At 39.8% G+C, this 13,983-nt stretch overlaps 1 protein-coding gene across 5 annotated transcripts in view; it reads right to left on the minus strand.

Annotated features, from left to right (window-relative positions):
- The window catches only part of LOC115423548 (dual specificity mitogen-activated protein kinase kinase 4-like), a 32,607-nt gene that overhangs the window by 6,684 nt on the left and 11,940 nt on the right, over positions 1-13,983 (minus strand). For 4 of the 5 annotated variants that reach the window (XM_030140395.1, XM_030140393.1, XM_030140392.1 and 1 more), the window contains 7 exons: positions 11,818-11,908; positions 10,294-10,468; positions 8,340-8,459; positions 8,122-8,241; positions 7,996-8,047; positions 7,800-7,927; positions 2,192-2,269 (listed from right to left, as the gene is read on the minus strand). In XM_030140395.1, the coding sequence (XP_029996255.1) occupies positions 2,192-2,269; positions 7,800-7,927; positions 7,996-8,047; positions 8,122-8,241; positions 8,340-8,459; positions 10,294-10,468; positions 11,818-11,908 (764 nt within the window). The remainder of the gene's footprint in view (positions 1-2,191; positions 2,270-7,799; positions 7,928-7,995; positions 8,048-8,121; positions 8,242-8,339; positions 8,460-10,293; positions 10,469-11,817; positions 11,909-13,983) is intronic. The other variant, XM_030140394.1, reaches the window with a different exon arrangement.

Genomic DNA, 13,983 nt, shown 5'->3' on the forward strand with positions numbered 1-13,983 from the left:
ACACAGAAGCTCCTTGGCAGAGGTCATAAATGCTCCATCAAACCGCCTTAAAGACCCGGTTCATGTGATGGAAATATTCAACAGGCAATGTGGAAGAAAATACACCGACATTCTGGGAGGTTTTGATTAGTTACAGTTGCAGGAAAAATTATTAGACTGTCAAAAGTCCTCAGAAACACTGGTTGTGTCCTCCAGCCCTAACTCCTGTGTGTGTCATGTGACTGAACCAGACAGAAAAGAAAACATGGAATGAATAAAAGCACTGTTTTAGTCACTTCATCTTTTTTCATACTACAAACACAAACATCTGAGTAACTATATTTTATTCCATCATGTCTATTGATTGAATGGCAATAAAGTTTGAATATGACCAAGAATAAACTCATTTTACTCCTTTATTTTCAGTTTCAGTGCTTTTAGTGCAAAAGTATCAAACATTCAGCCCAGTATGATCAAGTGGGACCAGTAAAATAATAACAGAACCTATAATTACATCATATACTACAACTCCAAACTTTTCTGTGTTTTACAGTGAGAAAAAAAAGTAAAATTACATTATGAAAATGTTTACATCTAAAAACTCACCTTCACAATGTGAATAACACGAACAACCAGAAATTTCTGAAGAAAATTAAGTGCAATTTTAACAGTGGTATTCCTCACTTTATCATTTATACATGTGTATCCCAACGTACAGATCATAGAGGATCTACAAACACAAAGCATTTAGTAACAGGAAGAATAGTGGTAAAATGACACAGATTCTTCTTCTGAAGTTGAAGCTTGTTCGTATTTGTTCAGGTTATTCACATTTTTGTTTAAGGACAGTTTGTAAATATAAACATTTTCATGTAATTTTACTTTTCTACACAATAACGAAGAGAAAAAGTTTGGAGTCATTATTTATAGGTTATTTATGATATGAGAAAAATAAGTGCAATTTTAAAAATACTATGCATCAGTTTATCATTTACAGATCACAGTGGATCAACAAATACTCAACACATTTAGTAACAGGCAGAATACTGTTCAAATTGCACTTAAGTCTCTTCAGACATTTCAGGTTGTTCATATTTTTTGTGAAAGGACAGTTTGTAAGTGTCAACATTTTTATGGAGTTTTACTTTTTACACTAAAACAAAAGAAAAAAATTGTAGCCATAATTTATTAGGGCTGTTAGAAAATATCACTTCTGCAACATATCACAATATTTCATTTCACAATACTGTATGGATATTCAAAAGTACTGTGGATATTTTTAGGTATTTATTCAAATGCAGATATGGTGGAGGTTCATTTTAGTTTTTCTTTTTTGTTTAAATTTTATTCTTATTACCTCCGCCAAGGAGGTTCTGTTTTTGCCAGGGTTTGTTTGTTTGTCTGTCTGTCCGTTAGTGTGCAACATAACTCAAAAAGTTATGGACAGATTTGGATGAAATTTTCAGGGTTTGTGTGAAATGGGATAAGGAAGAAATGATTAAATTTTGGTGGTGATCGGGGGTGGGGGGGCCCACGGGGGGGGGCACTGATCAGCCTTGGCGGAGGTCTGCGTTCTCCGAGTGCTTCTAGTTTCACACTCTTTTATTCAGTAATGTTTGTTCCTTTGTTGGATTGAACTCAAATCTTGTTCTGATGTTAGTTGTGAACTAATAGAATCTGAACATTTGAACAGGATCTGAAACTGGAATGTCTGGAAAACACAATTTCAGTTTGAACACAGTTGGAACATTTGCTGATAGAACATTAGATCCTGTTGGGGTCAAATACAAATGAGTTTAGTATTTGTGCAGATTTATGATGGAATTCAATTCTTCAAGGAAATAATCATTAAAAAAAAGAAACAAACAAAAAATTACCTTTTTAACAGTATCATGATATATTGTGATATATCGTATCATGATCCTAGTATTGTGATTTGTATTGTATCACCAGATTTTTGCAGATGCACAGCCCTATAATGTATAGGTTATAATGAGTATTTTATGTGAGATCACATTGGTGTGTATGTGGAACATGAACTAAAATGACTTGGACGTCCTGATGGTTAATGCCTTCAGTGGGAGCTTTTAAAAAACTGGTGCGAGTGTGTTCACCGGTGTGTGTGGATGATCCAGACAGAAGAAACGACCCGCCTTAAACAGAACTGGAGGGGAAACGCTGTGGACCACGTTCAGGTCCAGGTTCAACTCACCAGTGTGATTCCCAAACTCCAGACGTCGGAGCGTACGTCGTATCCTTGTCTGGACGCGCTGGGGTCTATTCTCTCTGGCTGAAAAACACAAGGACATTTAGTTTAAGAAACAGACAGAAACAGAGTTAAAAAGCCAAACTAGGAGCAGATCCAAGAGGACAGAGGACAGGATTAAACACCTGAGAGCATCTGAGCTCAGCCTCAGAGCCACAGTTTGTCTGCTGTCATGGTCAGATTTATTTCTACAGCATTTCAAAGAGTGGAGGCTGTACAGAGATAGAAGTAACACACATGGAATAGGAAACTAGTGAGAAGAAGAGGAAAGAGTCAGACGTCACACTCACTTCCATCACAGCACCTTTAACTTATCACTTCTGTCCAAACTGAGAAATGTACAAAGATGTATTTAAGGTCCTTAACTCTGTAAAAATACTCCATAGTGAGTAAAAAAAACTGCATTAAAATGATCACCATCAATACCAGGATACATTTATTATTCCAATACCATAAGTTACATTTTTATTTATTTCGAACATGCAAAGAAACAAAACAAAACAAAGCAATAAAAAACAACAACAAAATAAGATAAATGTACTGAATCTGTCTTTAAGTACGCGTCTGAATGTGCACGGTCCAAAAGGAGTGTGAGCTGCGTTCATCCTAGCCCTCATGTGCTTTTACACCTTTATCACTAACTTCATGCTTTTGTCTTTAGGCTGAATTTTATCAGCTTCTGCTCAAAACTACCAAATGTTCGACAATTTTCAGGATTTTATTCCTTTAAATATCAGTTTGAATGCACGACCATCTGAAAAAAACACTAAATATGAGCTATTTTCTGTATAACACACGATGGAAGGATGTGTCACTGTTTTCTATCAGAGTCTAGGACGAGTTAAAGACGAACAGTAACTGATGTCACTGCATCCTCAGCCTGGAGCCACGTCAGGATGGTTCCTGTTACCTTTGAACCTCTGCCAGGAGGGACTGTGATCACTTTGCTTTGTTTGTTTGTTTGTTTGTTTTCATCTTCAGTGTAAAACTCTTCCACCCATCTTTCCCAGATCTTCCCCACAGATAGGCCTAGGCCCTGGGACCAACCCAGTCCATTTTGGTCCCAGTAGGACAAAGTTCAAGGTCACAGCAAGGTCACAACATCTACAGTTTTCCATCTGTCATCATTGAGACATTTTCCAAAATTCATCCCAAATTCCAAACGACTCCGATTCTCCTCCAGTTGGATCCACCTGTAGCTTAGAACAGTCTCTTGTATGTGGAACTAAATTGTCCACATCCACTGTGGAATGTGGACTCTGTGGACATTTACACTGAACACTGAAAATCCCATTTCCCACACATTTAAAATTAGAACTCAACTAATATTGATGTGAATTGAATCTAATTGGACAGACACATGACTGGGACCAGATTCAACTGTTTGTGTGTATGGAACAACCTGGAAACTGTTGGATTTACACAGACAGAGTGGATCCACACATGCACACCGTTCAGGGGGTTTGGTGGAGGTTTGCATTCTGAACACTGGTTCACTATTATTTCCTGTTATCCCATACACTGGGCCATCACAAGTTGATAACCTCCACCCCCAACTTGGGGCCGTTCAGCCTCAGGGGCCAAAAACAAACAAACCCTTTTTGGGAAAAGCTTCTGGTGAAATGATATAATTGCATGTATTAGGGTACTGTGGCTGCAGAAAGGCTCAGATCAGTCTGGAGTTTGCATGGTGTATCCTGACACAGCAGACACTGTCAGTAATACTCTGGGCCTTACTGCCCTTCTGTTTTCAAATATCACCCTCAGCATACCCCACAAGACAAAAACATGTCTGTCCGCCTCACAAATTATCATCAAAGGTGATCATTTTCAAGTATTTTATGACACAGATCACTGCCTTACATGGACTGACTTCCACTGAACCACAGTTTTTCATCTCACACACGTTACTGTCACATCTGGAACAGGATGATGTGACGCAAAACCATCAGAAACGTCAGAATTCTGTCATTATTTCCACTTTTTATGTTTTCAGACTTTTTCATTTATTCAGATCAACCCCTTGAGATGAGCTCTTTCTTTCTTTCTCCATGTTTTCTTCCTCCAGTGGGTTAATAGTTTAATGATCTGTTTGTCTTCATTTCTTTCATCTACTTTTTATCCGGCCACGTTCCACCCAGCACTTATTCACTCTAACCCATAATTTTCCATTCTGATTTTCTGACGACTGGGACTTCATTCATTTTCTTCTTCATCTCTTTTATCTCAGTCTAAAGGGTAAACATAAACGGTCCTTCTGTGTTACAGCGTCTCTGTCCTCGTTTCTCTCCTACTTTCGCTTCCACTGTTATCTTCACATTCACACAGATTGTCGGTGTCCTCGTTTCTCGGTGTGAATTCCATTGTCAGCAGGAAGTGAGTGTTCATGTTCCAACAGGGTCAGAACAACCGTGGAACCGCCTCCTGGAAATACCAGAGCAGCTCCTCCCCCTGGACGTGTGTTCACCTGCACCAGCACATCCACAGATCAGCAGCCCCATGGCAACGACGGACGACTGTGAACAACGGACGACCGTGAGCGACGGACGACTGTGAGTGACAGACGACTGAACAACTGTGAACGATGGACGACTGTGAGTGACGGATGACTGTGAGCGACAGACGACTGTGAGCGACGGACGACTGTGAGCGACGGACGACTGAACGACTGTGAACGAAGGACGACTGTGAACGACGGACGACTGTGAGCGACGGACGACTGAGCGACGGACGACTGAACGACTGTGAACGAAGGACGACTGTGAACGACGGACAAATGTGAGCGACGGACGACTGTGAGTGACAGACAACTGAACAACTGTGAATGATGGACGACTGAGTGACGGACGACTGAACAACTGTGAATGATGGACAACTGTGAGTGACGGATGACTGTGAGCGACGGACGACTGTGAGCGACGGACGACTGAACGACTGAATGATGGACGACTGTGAGTGACGGATGACTGTGTGCGACGGACGACTGTGAGCGACGGACGACTGTGAGCGACGGACGACTGAACGACTGTGAACGAAGGACGACTGTGAACGACGGACGACTGTGAGCGACGGACGACTGAGCGACGGACGACTGAACGACTGTGAACGAAGGACGACTGTGAACGACGGACAAATGTGAGCGACGGACGACTGTGAGCGACGGACGACTGAACGACTGAACGAAGGACGACTGTGAACGACGGACAAATGTGAGCGACGGACGACTGAGCGACGGACGACTGAACAACTGTGAATGACGGACGACTGTGAACGACGGACGACTGTGAGCGACGGACGACTGAACGACTGTGAACGAAGGACGACTGTGAACGACGGACGACTGAGCGACGGACGACTGTGAGTGACAGACGACTGAACAACTGTGAATGATGGACGACTGTGAGTGACGGATGACTGTGAGCGACGGACGACTGTGAGCGACGGACAACTGTGAGCGACGGACGACTGTGAGCGACGGACAACTGTGAGCGACGGACGACTGTGAGCGACGGACGACTGAACGACTGTGAACGAAGGACGACTGTGAACGACGGACAACTGAGCGACGGACGACTGTGAGTGACAGACGACTGAACAACTGTGAATGATGGACGACTGTGAGTGACGGATGACTGTGAGCGACGGACAACTGTGAGCGACGGACGACTGTGAGCGACGGACAACTGAACGACTGTGAACGAAGGACGACTGTGAACGACGGACGACAGACGACTGTGAACGACGGACAAATGTGAGCGACGGACAACTGTGAGCGACGGACGACTGAACGACTGTGAACGAAGGACGACTGTGAACGACGGACAAATGTGAGCGACGGACGACTGAGCGACGGACGACTGAACGACTGAATGACAGACGACTGTGAACGACGGACGACTGTGAGCGACGGACGACTGAACGACTGTGAACGAAGGACGACTGTGAACGATGGACGACAGACGACTGTGAGCGACGGACAAATGTGAGCGACGGACGACTGAATGACTGTGAATGACGGACGACTGAACGACGGACGACTGTGAGCGACAGACGACTGTGGGTGACAGACGACTGAACAACTGTGAGCGACGGACGACTGTGAGCGACGGACGACTGTACGACTGTGAACGAAGGACGACTGTGAACGACGGACGACAGACGACTGTGAACGACGGACAAATGTGAGCGACGGACGACTGTGAATGATGGACGACTGAATGACTGTGAACGACGGACGACCGTGAGCGACGGACGACTGTGAGTGACAGACGACTGAACAACTGTGAACGACAGACGACTGTGAGCGACGGACGACTGAACGACAGACGACTGAACGACGGACGACTGTGAACGACAGATGACTGAACGACGGACGACTGAACGACAGACGACTGAACGACGGACGACTGTGAACGACGCCGCAGACGATACAGCAGCATGGAAACAGGAAACAGGACGCCTGAGCCCAGGATGCACAGGATAATACACCTGAACCAGTTTAACCCTGGACCAGTTTAGACCTGAACCGGTTTAGACCTGAACCAGAGTTAAAATGTGGATTTCTGTTGGACTTTTGCATCAGGAGGAACAGAAATCCAAGCCTAGATCTTGTACACATCTGGTTATTTTGTTTCAAAAGTGTGGAGTTTCATCTCTGCAATAAACGGATTTCATGACTTTTTGTTTTCTGAATTCCAGGCTTTTCCAGGTTTTTCGTGTCCAGGACATTATTTCTGCTTCAGATGACACATCAGCTGTGGAGGTCCAACAGTCAGACGTCTCCTCCGCTGCTTTGCGTCCATGTCCTTTTATGGACACAGATGAGGCCTGTGTCACCGTTAGTCAGGACTCAGTTTTTGGGGTGTGTTTGTTTTTAACACCTGCAGCTCTGATTCATAGGTCGACGTGTGAAGACACGACTCAGACACCGACCCTGGTTCTACTCGACCAAGACCCAAAAGAGAAACATGAAGTCTTCAACAAATTCACTATGAACTGACACAACTAAAAAGAACTCATGTAGAGGATTTAGGTCCATCTAAATATAACAGACAAGACGATCTGAATGACTGGACTGATTATGTTTATGTTAATTTTAGGTTTCCACATCCTGTCGTTTTTACATTAATGTGAAAAAATTAGCATTGAATCATCAAATCAAACCAAAAATTAATAAAATAGCAACAAAATATAACTGAGAAATTGACCAAAATTAACAAAAAAATAACAGGATAAATGAACAAAGTAAACAGAAAATGAGCAAAATTAGCAGGAAATTAAACAAAAATGAACAAAAATGATAAGAAAAATGAACAAAATAAACAAAAAATGAGCAAAATGATCAGGAAATTGACCAAAAATTCATAAAATAAACAGAAAATCAAAAAAATGAACAAAAAAAACAACAAGATGGACAAAACTGTTCAATCTAAGATTCCGATTTGACCCATTCTGGACTCGATCTCCAAATGGAGGTTTGACTCCGCCTCCTACTGCCGCTGAAGGTCTGTGTTCTGTTTTTGTTCTCATGGATCGGTCTGGGTTCGGTACTCACCGCCATGTAGGGTCTGCATCCGGCGTCTCTGGTTTTGGCGATGGAGTCGACCAGCTGACCGCTGATGCCGAAGTCACACAGCTTTATGTTTCCGTTCCGATCCAGGAGGATGTTCGACGGCTTAATGTCTGAAACAAACAGCCCGGTGAAAACAGCGACACCACAAAGACCCTGAGCAGACAGAAGAGCCTCTTACCTCTGTGGATGATTTTCAAGTTTTCTTTTAAGTGGTTAAGAGCTTTCACAGTCTGTAACAAACAGAAAACCATCAGAGCAGGAAGTCCATGATCAGGACTTGTGAATATGAAAATCAGACACTTACAGCTAATGTGATTTTTCCTAATATTTCTTCTGGAATCACGTCGCCTAACGAACAATATACAAACTTGTAGAATTTGTCTAAAGAGGTAGCCATAAGTTCCATACAAATCCAACAGTCGCCCTGAAACACAAGACACATGTTCAGTCCACAGCTGGAGATTCTGGAGGATAAAAGCAGGAAACAGGATGTGACGGGGGGGGGGGGGGGGGGGGGCTCACCTCTCTGAAAAGAGCACCGTAAAACTGGACGATGTAAGGACAGTCACTACTCCTCATGACCACGTCCAAGTCCATCAGCAGCTGCTTCTGCTCCTTTTCATCCACCGTCGAGCGGATTCTCTGGAAGAAACGCAAAAACAAACCAGTTCATGTTTAGGTTACTGTCCTTACACATGTGAAACTGAACAAAAATGATAAGAAGGTGATAAGAAAAATGAACAAAATAAACAGAAAATGCGCAAAATGATCAGGGAATTGAACCAAAATAAACAACTAGACAGAAACGCAGCAGCAGAAGTGCAGTCATGTCAACTCATACTCATACATATAATGTCAACGTCAACTGAAAAAAGTAAAATTACATTTACTGGGTTTCTGCAGGTATCAGCAGATGTGATTTAATGTTTTTTATGCCACTTTAAACACATTTCATGTCCATGTCCACCTGCAGATACAGTTTTATTCATAGTTTTATGTCAGTTTACCGTCCACAGGCTTTAACCAGGTTCTCAATAGTTCCTCCTCCACTCACTTCTACTGAAACATTTTCCCATTTTTCCCACATTTCCTTGTATTCCCTCCTGTCTTTCACCACAGCATGAGCACGCTCACAGCACGTTGCATTCCAAACATCTGGTGTTGATGACTTTGTGTACTGGCTTTAAACAAAAGTCAATTAAAAGGTTCCACCTGTCAATCATCACACTATACTTCCAATCAAAATTATTAAATGTTTATATAATCAAAATAAATCGTGAATAAAAATGCTTTTTTTCCATCCAGTGTATTTCATCTTTAAATGCCTCTGGACATTGAATTTAATGCTTTTTAATGCCATTTAAGGCCTTAATTTTCACCCAATCTATTTAATGACTTTTAATGCTTTTTAATGACCCGCAGAAACCCTGATTATGAAAATGTTGGCATCTACAAACTGTCCTTTAAAAACTTTTAATAATATGAACCAGAAAGTATAGAATATGAAGCATTAACAATATTAAACCATGTACAAACGCTTTCATATATGCAGATGGAACTGCTCTGGACAAATACAGCTGGAATCACAAATATTCAACGCCCCCAACATTTAAAGGATTTAACACTTAGTTTTTTCAAACATTCTGCTTTGGATGATCTTTATGAGATCAGTGATCCATAAAATCAACAACATTAATGCATGTAGCAGATGTAGGATTTGAGTGTAACTGTATATTTTGTTAATAAGAAAATAAGTGCAGTTTTAACAATATTATGCCTCAGTTTTTGTCGTTGTTCTACTTTTAGCACCTTTTAAATTATTGATGGTGCTTTACACGTGTGCTCTTAGTTTAGTGGTTTATATACGGTTTTCTTTTACTGTGTTTCATGTATATTTTTAGGGTGGAGGTATGGCTGTGATTTGTATTTTGTGTAACTTCTGCTGCTGCTGTCTTGGCCAGGACACTTTTTTCCTGATTAAATAAAGGTTAAATAAAAATAACAATAAAAAAAGTTTATCATTTACACATGTGCATTACAACTTACAGATCACAGTGGATCCACGAATACATAAAACATTTAGTAACAGGCAGAAAATTGATAAAATTGCACTTATTTTTCTTAAGACATTTCAGATTATTCCCATTTTTATGAACCGATAGTTTGTAAATATTTTCATAAAATTATACTTTTTTTACACTAAAACAAAGAGAAAAACTTGGAGTTGTCATTATTTCTAGGTTATTACGTTAGTATTTTACTGGTCTGATCCACTTTATTTATGTTGGTCTGTGTGTGGAGCTTCAACTAAAATGATTTTAACATCCTTAAGTGGAATTTTTGCTTTTCTCAAATTCATCCCACACCCTGGATCAGACTCGGTTTCGGCCCACGGTCCATATGTTGGACACGTCTGATCTCAACAGTTCACATGTGAAACGGTCCCAGTCAGACCTGGTGTGGGACTCCGCCTCACCTTGACCGCCATGATCTGGTTGCTGGGCTTGTGCACCATCTTGTTGACGGAGCCGTACGCCCCCCGGCCGATCTCACCCAGGTCTTTCAGATCCTCGGCCGTGAAGTCCCAGTGCTGCTCCGGAGAGATCTTCAACTTCCCCGAAGACTCGATACTGTGAGTCCTCAGACGTTCTCTGACGGAAAACACAGAAATAATACCACCGGATGAGACGAACGTACAAATGAACAAAGTACAGGACGAAAAATCATCAGGAAAATGATTAAAATTAACAAAATAATAAGACAAATGCACAAAATAATCCAGAAAAAGACTAGAATGGAACTAAATCTTCAGGAAAATTATCAAAATTAACAAAAATAGTAAGACAAATGAACAAAATTATCAGGAAAAAGAATAAAACTGAATAAAATCATCAGGAAATTGATTAAAATTGATAAAATAATAAGACAAATACACAAAATAATCCAGAAAAAGACTAAAATGGAATTAAATGTTCAGGAAAATTAACAAAAATAGTAAGACAAATGAACAAAATAATCAGGAAAAATTAAAAAAACTGAATAAAATCATCAGGAAATTTACCAAAATTAACAAAAATAATAAGACAAATGAATAAAACTGAGCAAACACCCAGGAAATTGACCAAAATCAAGAAAAAATAAGACAAATGAACAAAATAATCAGGAAAAAGAATAAAATAATCAGGAAATTGATCAAAATTAACAAAAATAATGAAACAAATGAACAAAACAATCAGGAAAATGAACAAAATGATCAGGAAATTAACTCAAATTAGCTAAAATAAAAAGACAAATAAAATGATCAGGAAAATGAATAAAACTGAGCAAATACCCAGGGAATTGACCAAAATTAAGAATAAATAATAAGAGAAATGCACAAAATAATCAAGAAAAAGACTAAAATGGAAATAAATGATCAGGAAAATTATGAAAATTAACAAAAATAATAAGATAAATGAACAAAATAATCAGGAAAAAGAATAAAATAATCAGGAAATTGATCAAAATTAACAAAAATAATGAAACAAATCAACAAAATAATCAAGACAAAGAATAAAATGAACACAATGATCAGGAAATTAACCAAAATTACCAAAAATAATAAGATAAATGAATGAAATAATCAGGAAAATTAATAAAAATTAACTAAAATAATCAGGAAATTGACCAAAATGAAAAAAACAGTAAGACAAATACACAAAATAATCAGGAAAAAAAACTGAATAAAATAATCAGGAAACTGATCAAAATGAACAAAAATAATGAAACAAATGAACAAAATAATCAGGAAAATGAATAAAATTGGATAAAATAATCAGGAAATTCACCAAAATTAACAAAAAACAACACAACAAATGAACAAAATCAGGAAAAAGAACAAAATGATCAGGAAATGAAGTCAAATGAGCTAAAATAATAAGACAACTGAACAAAGTAATCAGGAGAATGCCTTCAGAGCCCAGACCTAATGATGCCCGTGTCCTGTGTGGCCTTCACTCACATGTGGGGGTTCTGGAACGGCGGTCCTGCCGTGTTCAGTGCGAATCTCGCCGTGGGTTTGGCGAAGTTCAGCTTGAGGGCTTTGCGTTTACCTGAGCGGGAAAATAAACCGCCATCACATATGTAACGACAAACAAACAGGAGAAAACACGAACAAAAGGAAGCGTCGTCCCACATGAAGAGTCCGAGCGAACAGTGAAACACAAACAGGATGAAAAAAAAAAACAGGGAACGAGGGGAAAAGTCACTCCAATCCATGAACGTCATGCTTTATACGGAACCAAACAAACTGAAAACCTCTGCATCAGCATGGATGATGACGGATTATGAACCATCCCCTCTGTTACTAATTAGAAAACGTTCACCAGTGCAGTTAACCCTTTCAATTACACTTTAAGTTCCTCTTAATGTCATTAAAGTCCAGTTTTAAGGTTCATGTTAAGGTCTTTAGGAGGTTTGGCAGAGTTAACTGAGCTAAAATCAGCCTTTTCAGACCTTCTACAAGTTAACAGGATGGTATTTCACAGTTGTATCAGCAGGAATCAGCTGGATATCAACACCTACAGTTAGAAATTACTCATCTGTTTGGTCTAGTTCTACATTTAGGGCTGGGCCACATGATGATATATGCATTAACATGTACTGGTTGTTAATTAGAATGTACATGTGTAAATTATAAACTGAGACATAATATTGTTAACATGACACTTATTTTTCTTAAATTTCTGGTTCTTCATATTATTCACATTTTTTAAAGGTCAATTTTTAGATGCGAACATTTTCATAATTGTACTTTTTTCTCTGTAAAACAGAAAAGTTTGGGGTCGACGTTATTTCCAGGTTCTGTTTTTATTTTACTGGTCCCACTTGATCATATTGGGCTGAATGTTCGACACTTTTGAAGGAACTAAACATAAAGGTGTAATATGCAGGGCTGTTAGAAAACATCTGTTCTGCAATTTATCATATTTCATTTCACAATACTGTACCGATATTCAAAAGTACTGTACGGATATTTTTAGGTATTTATTCAAATGCAGATATTGTGGAGGTTCATTTCTGTTTTTCTTCATATTTTACTTATTATCATTATTTCACACTCTTTTATTCAATAATGTCAGTTCCTTTGTTGGATTGAACTCCAATCCTGTTCTGATGTTAGTTGTGAACTAATAGAATCTGAACATTTGAACAGGATCTGAAACTGGAATGTGTGTAAAACAGAATTTCACTTTGAACACAGTTGGAACATTTGCTGATAGAACATTAGATCCTGTTGGGATCAAATACAAATGTGTTTAGGATTTGTGCAGATTTATGATGGAATTCAATTCATCAAAGAAATAATCATTTAAAAAAAAAGAAACAAACCCAATAAAAAATGGCCTTTTTTAACAGTATCATGATATATTGTGATATATCGTATTGTGATTTGTATCGTATCACCAGATTCTTGCCGACACACAGCCCTGCTTTTACTGCTAGCAAGGAAAGCCATAATGGTCAAATGGGTTGAAGACCCCCCCCCCCCATTCCTCTGTGGAACTCCCTGATCTCAGAAGTTGTGATAGTGGTCAAACTAGAACACTGTGTTCAGAAAAGGACTCCGATTTTCCTGCAGAAATGGAGGACGCCACTGGAACTTCTGGGAGTGCAGTAGAATTTATAAGTCCTGCCTCTCTCCTCCATCATCATCACTCACTTATCCTCAACTGCCTCCATGTGTCTCCCCCCTTCTCCCCCTCTCCTCCAGTCTCTATCTCTCTCTCTCTCTCTTTTTCTCTTTCTTTCCTCTCTCTCTTTAACCCTCTCTCTCCTCCTGTCACTCGTCCGTCCTCCTCAGTCTGGTTCTGCTCCAGGTTTCTGCTGTTAAAGGTCCTGTTTCCTTCCACTGTCTCCATCACTAGTGTTTGCTCCTGGAGGATTCTGTTGGTTTTTGTAAATTGACTTCAGTCTGGTTTGGACCAACTCTACAGGGTGGGGAAGCAAAATGTACAATATTTTGAGGCAGGGATTGAAAGACAGTGTATGACCAATTAGTTTATTGAAAGTCATGAGAATTTATTTTCCACAAGAAAATGTCCATAATAGAAAATGTTTTTATTCTATGTGTCCTCCTTCTTTCTCAATAACTGCCTTCACACGCTTCCTGAAACTTGCACAAGTG

The sequence above is a fragment of the Sphaeramia orbicularis genome, chromosome 8 (genome assembly GCF_902148855.1).
Source record: "Sphaeramia orbicularis chromosome 8, fSphaOr1.1, whole genome shotgun sequence".
Classification (NCBI taxonomy): Eukaryota; Metazoa; Chordata; class Actinopteri; order Kurtiformes; family Apogonidae; genus Sphaeramia; species Sphaeramia orbicularis.